This window comes from Eleutherodactylus coqui, chromosome 1 (assembly GCF_035609145.1).
Source record: "Eleutherodactylus coqui strain aEleCoq1 chromosome 1, aEleCoq1.hap1, whole genome shotgun sequence".
NCBI classification, from domain to species: domain Eukaryota; kingdom Metazoa; phylum Chordata; class Amphibia; order Anura; family Eleutherodactylidae; genus Eleutherodactylus; species Eleutherodactylus coqui.
In genome coordinates this window covers 454,657,531-454,664,912 of record NC_089837.1, presented here as the reverse complement: position 1 = coordinate 454,664,912, position 7,382 = coordinate 454,657,531, and the positions used below count along the sequence as shown (strand labels likewise).

Here is a 7,382-nt window from a genome sequence, read left to right as displayed (position 1 = left end):
GACAAATTTTTAAAAAGTCACTAAATTTGTCGCAGTCTCACTCCAGTAGGCGGGTGGCGTAAAATGTGACGACACTTTTCTAGACCTATTTAAAGATGGGACTAATTAATGCTAAGTGTGGGACGTTTGATTAATTTGTAGCAAATAACGGCAAGGCGGCTTCAAGCAAAACTAACTTGTAGCAGAATTATAAGTTATCCCCTATAAACAAGAAAGGGATAATGTGCCGATGGCTGGAGGTCTCATCATTGTGTGACCAGCGCGCCATTCAGTCTCTTCTTCCTCACTGTGAGGGTTGCAGTATGCAGGAACACACGACCTCCATTCTCAGGATCGGTGGGGATCTCAGGGGTGAGCCCCCCTGATCAGCAACTAATGCCCTGTTAGTATTTCTGGTACAACCATTAAAAAAAGAATATGCAGATAGATTCCCTCCTGAGGGGGGTTTCACACGGGCGAGACAATTGCATGCTTTTCGCCTGATGCTAGTCAGTAAAAAAAAAAGGAGACCGAATCCAATGATTTACAAGGGTTTCCTTCCCATCTGTGATGTTTGCACTGATGCGATGTTAAAAAGAAAAAAAAAAAGAAAAAAGCGCAGTGTGTTCCATCTTTCTGCGATGTGCGATTTTTTTTGGTCTGCCATGTTTTCCTATGGAAGCTTCTTTTTGTTGCATCGCGATGTGACACTAACATTAGAAAGTCCTATTGACTTTTGCGATTTAAAAAAAAAATTTTTACAGCGAGCGTCGCGATACGATGCGAGATTATTTTTTTAAAAGAGTATCGCTGATGCTCAAAAATGGCGGGAACAAAGACACGATTTACTTGTGGCAAAATGGTGATCGCCTGTGGGAAACCAGCCTAAATGTTCCCTCACTGTTCGCCCCTAACTAGCGGTATTTAGTGGCCACCTCAGGAGGGATACCCTGAAACTGTCCCCGCTGATGTGTGACAATCACACAAGCGCAAATACTCCTCATATTACGCATGCAATACAGAGTGAAGAGAAATCATTTATTTCATTGGCCTTTTTTTAAAAATGGTCGCCAGAAAAATTAAAAAAAACAGCAACATGTCCTATTTTACCCCAAAAGAGCTGCTGATAAGGGCCGAACACTCTTCTCCCCCAACGGCAAACTTCTGTTAGCTACCCCTCACTGTGAGGCCTGCTGGATGTGACTGTAACATAAAGAGGTTTCTGTCAGGGGTGAAGCCCCATTACATCTCCCCGCACCCCGCTCTCCCACATCGATTAGAGGCCCTGAAATGTGTATCATTGTTTCCCCATATCTCTCCTAACAATCCCCTCCCGCCATCAGCCACAACACGCTGCCACAGCCGCCGAGTATTCACGGCTAGATGAGCACAGAGCACCAGCAGCAGACAGTCTCAGTGTCCGCGCCAACTCTCTGCATACTGATTGGCCAATTGCAGTCACATGTCCTATTAGACGGCACCTTCCTCCTACCATAGAGAGTATACAGCTTCAGATTGGAAGGCCCCTCTCTATGGTTATGTGGAGGAGTTACGTGGTTCCTGCAAGAAGTGACGTCAAAAAGCAGCTGAAAGTCACAGGTAAAGTCGAGTGGCACGTTATACAGGGAGCACGAGTGGGATGTGCGGGGATGTGACGTGTGGCTGCGCAGAGCAGGGTGACTGTACAATAAGGACCCTGCAGGTCTGCAGTCAGGTGACAGTCTGGGGCCAACAGTAAAGGCATCTTGTTAAAGGGGTGTTCCAGGCTACTTGTATTGACTTGCTGAAGATATGCCATCACAGTCCTGGGTATAAATAGATGATGGGAGAGATCTTCATATTGTCCCCTGATATATTTGTACGTAGTTATTAGGTCGCCCTTCAGCTGTCTTTTTTTTCTAAACTAAATAATCCTCATTTTGGTAACCTCTCTGGGTATTGTAGTCCGCCCATTCCATTTATTACTTTAGTTGCCCACTTTGTACCCGCTCTAGCTCAGATATGCCCTTCTTCAGTACTGGTGCTCAAAACTGTCCACCGTATGCCAGGTGTGGTCTGACTTGTAAAGAGGAAGAACAATGTTCTCGGCATGTGCCCCTAGACCTATTTTGACGCACCCCATGATTCTATTTGCCTTGGCAGCAGCTGCCTGACACTGGTTGCTCCAGTTAACCCCTTTAGGCTGCCTGTCCATGGGTGTTGCTGTATCCCGTGGTGCATCTTCGCCGCAGGAGACGGCAGATAGGCTGACAGCGGAGATCCATCAGACAGATGAGCTGACCGCGGAGAATGCAGCGATTTGCCATCCGCGAAAATCGTAATAATTCTCCGCTCATGGACAGGGGGGCTCCGCCTGTGGACAGTCAGCCTAACGAGCTACCATACGCCTTGACAGCAGCAAATAATGCTCTTTTTTACAGCGCTGCATCTGAATGGGCTGGGAAGAGGGACTGATCCCTGCTTCCAGCCCCCCACCGGTTCAGGCCTTAGTCAGACGGGCGGTTTTTCGCGCGATTTGCGCATGCGTCCGGCGATTTTATAAAACCATTGCTTTGCAATGGTATTGGACACATGAGCGCTTTTTATGCGCTCGTCCGATAAATTATAGAACAGAAATCGCAGATCGCACCTATCTGCGATTCCTGTTCTCTTCTCTATATGCGCTCAATGGGGCCGGCGGCAGCAGCGCCGACCCCATTGAGAACATATAGAAGACAAATCATTCTTCTCTGCCACAGCTGTGGCAGAGAAGAACGATGTTTGCCCATTGAATTCAATGGAGCCGGCAATACAGCAGGTTCCACTGAAAGCAATGGGCTGCCGGCGATCGCGGGATGAATTGTCAGGAAGGGCTTAAATATAGAAGCCCTTCCCTGCAATTCATCCAGAAAAGTTTTAAAATAAAAAATATATATATACTCACCTGCTCCCGGCAGTCGGAGTTCAGCGTGGCCGGCCTGCAGTGGGTGTGAAGGGGGTGTGAGTCAGACCTGCCCTCTGATTGGCTCAGCGCTGTGTCTGACTCACACCCCCTTCACACCCACTGCAGGCCGGCCGCGCGGAACTCCGGCTGCCGGGAGCAGGTGAGTATATATATTTTTTTTATTTTAACACTTTTCTGGATGAATTGCAGGGAAGGGCTTATATATTTAAGCCCTTCCCGACAATTCATCCCACACTCGTCCGCAGCGCATTGCTTTCAATGGAGCCGGCAATATGCAATGCGCTGGACAGCTCCAGCCCGTTTCTAATGAAACGCGGCTAGGAGCAGATTTTCGGGCACCGGTCACGCGATTTGCGGATGCGCATCCGTCATGGGCCTCATAGTGTACGTTTACCGATGCTTTTATGTTTTCGTTTTTTCTTTTTAATGCTTTTCGGCAGCGTTACATTATTATGTCCGTTTTACCTCCAGATTTATTTATTTTTTCCGGTTTATATGTTGCTCCTTTCAAAAACCAAATGGCGCCTACGACGCGCAGAGCCGTTCCACGCAGCGCTTTCCTCCAGCAGTTCTGCTAGCGATCCTGAAACTTCCTTATATGCAGAAGACTAGTTCTACCGCTAACCCATATGGTGGTTGAAGCAGTTTTTGAGTCGTTGGGGCCGAATAGTACAAGCCGGCCCCATAGAGAGGAGAGAGCCCGCAGCCCAAACAGCAATACAATTGACCTGCCGTGGCTTTAAATTCCATGCGGCATGTCAGTTTCGGCGCGGCTTGCCTGGAAGGACTGCCCGCAACGTGTGGATGAGATTTTTGCAAATTTCATCCACTTTGCTGCTTGGTCTCGGGCTTAAGATTGCAGGTGGAATTTCTGTGCAGAAAGTCCGCATGGATATTCCACGTCAATTCTGCTCAGTGCGAACCCAGCCTTGGTGTGTAATGGTGACATGTATTTCCTCTGCCCATGTGCAGAACCTTACATTTATCAGTGTTAAACCGCATTTGCTACTTTTCTGCTAACTTAGGGCTGACACCCACTGGCGATATTTTCTTTCTTGCGCTGCAAGAGCACGTGAAAACTCTCGCTTCGCAGCGCAAGAATGACGCCGAAATAAGACCGGCATATCGCCAGTCTGTTCAGTGGGGCCAGCGGCAGCAGCGCTAGCCCCATTGAAAAGATATGGAGAATACCGCAGACTTCTGCCACAGCTGTCACAGCTGTGGCAGAAGTGCAGCATGCTATCCCATTGCTTTCAATGGGATCGGCGCTGCTGCCGGTCCCATTGAAAGCAGTGGTTTTTGGCAAACCCTGCAGTATGATTTTCGGGGAAGGGCTTGAAATATAAGCCCTTCCCTGAAAAGCATCAATAAGTGGTAAAAAAAAAAGTAAGAAAAATTACTCACCTCTCCGCCGCTCAGACGCGTCCTCCGTCTGGCTCCCCGATACTGCTGTCGAGCACTTTCAGCAGACGGGGATTTAAAAATCCCCGCTCCTGAAAGGGCTGTGCTGATTGGCTGAGGGCTCAGGCAATAGCAGCTAGTGCTTAGCTATTGGCTGAGCGCTCAGCTAATTACAGACAGTGCTTAGCTATTTATTCATGAATAGCTAAGATAGTGCAATTCATGAATGAATAGCGAAGCACTATCTGTAATTGGCTGAGCACTCAGCCAATAGCTAAGCACTAGCTGCTATTGGCTGAGCGCTCAGCCAATCAGCACAGCTCTTTCAGGAGGCCGGGATTCTTAAATCCCCGCCTGCTGAAAGTGCTGGACAGCAGTGTCGGGGAGCCAGCCGGAAGACGCGGCGGAGAGGGGAGTAATTTTTTTTGTAGTATATTTTTTTTTTTTACCACTTATTGATGATTTTCAGGGAAGGGCTTATATTTCAAGCCCTTCCCCGAAAATCATACTGCAGGGTTTGCTACAAACCACTGCTTTCAATGGGACGGGCAGCAGCGCCGATCCCATTGAAAGCAATGGGATAGCATGCTACACTTCTGCCACAGCTGTGACAGAGGATTCCTTCATCCCCGCGGGGATGAAGGAAACTCCTGTGGAAGAAGTCCGCAGTATTCTCCATATCTTTTCAATGGGGCTAGCGCTGCTGCCGCTGGCCCCATTGAAGAGACTGGCAATATCCTGGCATGATCCCGCTTATTTTCTTGCACTGTGCTACGAGAGTTTTTACTTACTCTCGCAGCGTAGTGGAGAAAAAAACGCCAGTGGGTTTCTGCCCTTAGTCAGATCCACTTGCATCCTCTCATGTGTTAATTGCTTTACATACTTTTGTATCATCCACAAATATTGCTATTTTAATGCATAATCCTTCTACCAGGTCATTAATAAATATAATAAGAATACTGCCCCCTGCCGGTACCCGAATCTTTAGAGACGAGCGGGCAGGTACTTGCATAAAGCACTACTCGCTCGAGTAGTTTGCCTTAGCGAGTACGCTCGCTCATCCCTAGTATGCAGTAAACACCCTGAAAAATTTCAGGTGATAGCTCAGTGCGCTGCACATTTCAGCACTAGGGCTGTCAACGGAAATCTTCCGGGGTTTAACTGCATGGTCAGTGCAGCATTTTCCGGGCATGCCACTAAAGCGTTTAAATCTGCCTGCAGGTCCATATTAAAATCTATAGTTGGTCCTAGAGATTTTGGCGCAGAATTCCGCAGCAGCAGCTTATGCTGTATCTTGTAGTGCGTCCAGGCAAAATAATTCCGCCTGTGTGAAAGGTCCCTTATAGTGCACAGTGAATTCCATAAAATTAAATTGTCGAATTGCTGTCCTCTACGCAAAAAAAAAAAAAAAGAATGTTATGCAATACCTCATAATGTTGCCATATATGACGGCTATGGCAGCAGGAAAATAGTTACTGCTTTTAAAATTCAGAAAGGTGTTTTTTTTTTTTTGTTTTTTTTTTGTTTTTTTTTTAATTGCTGTCACTTTACAGCTAAAATCGGCAGCGGTTAACCCAGGTATGTCATAAAATAACATTGTGAAGTAATTTCAGTAGGTGCTTCATTGCTGAACTGCTCAGATTGTATAGTAGTGGTCAGTGTATGACAGCACTCTGTCTTTCAGGATCAGGATGGTTTCCTCCAAGCGCCTGGCAGATATTGGCTATAAGACGTTCTCTAGCGCTATGATTCTGCTGACGGGCTATGGCGCGTACCTGTGCAGTTGGCGGGTTTATCGGTTCTTCCAGGTTAAGAAGCAACTGCAATTGGCAGCAGAGAACCAGACAGAAGCAATTATTAAAGACTGAAGGAACTGCAATCAGAACTGTCCTCTACGAGAAATGCTGCATCCCTTGAAGTAATATTCCATCCACATTACCAGTCAGCAACCTGTGGCAAATCAGATGTACAGTGGAGCCACCACGATGGAATTTAATTTTTTGTGTGAACATTTTTATGTTTTTTTTTTCCTGTATAATTAAATTTTATTTCTTACTGTACTATTTTAGACTCCATATGTCATTCGTAACAAGAGGCAACTGTATGCCACAGGTTGAAATGTTTTATGAATTTATAATCTTACTTTAAGGTGTATTTACACATACAATTGATCGCTCAAAATTTGTCAGAGTGATCATTTTGCATAGGTACTAATGGGCTAAATTAGCCCTTTAGTACTTCATTGTATGTATTTAGAGAACAGCAGGTGGTCTGCTCTCTAAATACATCACTATTGTTCTCCAGTGGGACAGCAGCTTTTAACAGCTGTTAAAGGAATGTTATCACGGAGAACTCGGTGTGAAGTCCCTCTTATCTTATCATCCTGAGGGACGGGGATGGCTTTTGAGCGATGATCGTTGTGTGTAAAAGGGCCTTAAGTTTACACAGACAGATAATGGCTTTTAATCATCTGCATTTCCACCAGGAGTTGTTTGCTCAGTTAGGCATCTGTCTATGCAATTGTTATCTGGCCAGCGGGATCCCATTGTCTCCTTTCTTCAGACTACATAATGAGTAAATAGTGTACTCATTATGTATGCAAGGCAAACAAACCCCATCAAGCAGCCACTTTAAAAAAAGACATAGACAAACTGGAGCCAGTCCAGAGAAGAGTTACTAAGATGATGAACGATCTGCAAACCATGTCCTTTGAGAAACGGTTAAAGGATCTGGGAATGTTTAGCTTTCCAAAAAGATGGCTGAGAGGAGACTTAATAGCGGTCTACAAATATCTGAAGGGCTGTCACAGTGCAGAGGGATCATTCCTATTCTCATTTGCACAAGGAAAGACTAGAAGCAATTGGATGAAACGGAAAGGGAGGAGACACAAATTAGAAAAAAACTTTCTAACAGTGAGGGTGATCAATGAGTGGAACAGGTTACCACGGGAGGTGGTGAGTTCTCCTTCTATGGAAGTGTTCAAACAAAGGCTGCACAAATATCTGTCTGGGATGATTTAGTGAATCCTGCACTGAGCGGGGGGTTGGACCCGATGACC

The 7,382-nt window shown here is 46.1% G+C and overlaps 1 protein-coding gene across 3 annotated transcripts; it reads left to right on the top strand.

The window, feature by feature from the left end:
- The first annotated feature begins 1,507 nt into the window (after positions 1 to 1,507).
- Positions 1,508 to 6,387, top strand: COX14 (cytochrome c oxidase assembly factor COX14). 3 transcript variants are annotated; one of them, XM_066593653.1, is made up of 2 exons: positions 1,508 to 1,578; positions 6,009 to 6,387. In XM_066593653.1, the coding sequence occupies exon 2, from the start codon at positions 6,016 to 6,018 to the stop codon at positions 6,190 to 6,192; it is 177 nt and encodes a 58-aa protein (XP_066449750.1). In that variant the 5' UTR covers positions 1,508 to 1,578; positions 6,009 to 6,015; the 3' UTR covers positions 6,193 to 6,387. The 3 variants fall into 3 exon arrangements, with proteins under 3 accessions (XP_066449750.1, XP_066449760.1, XP_066449769.1); XM_066593663.1 differs by lacking the exon at positions 1,508 to 1,578 and adding an exon at positions 1,585 to 1,681; XM_066593672.1 differs by lacking the exon at positions 1,508 to 1,578 and adding an exon at positions 1,586 to 1,693.
- Positions 6,388 to 7,382: the final 995 nt, after the last annotated feature.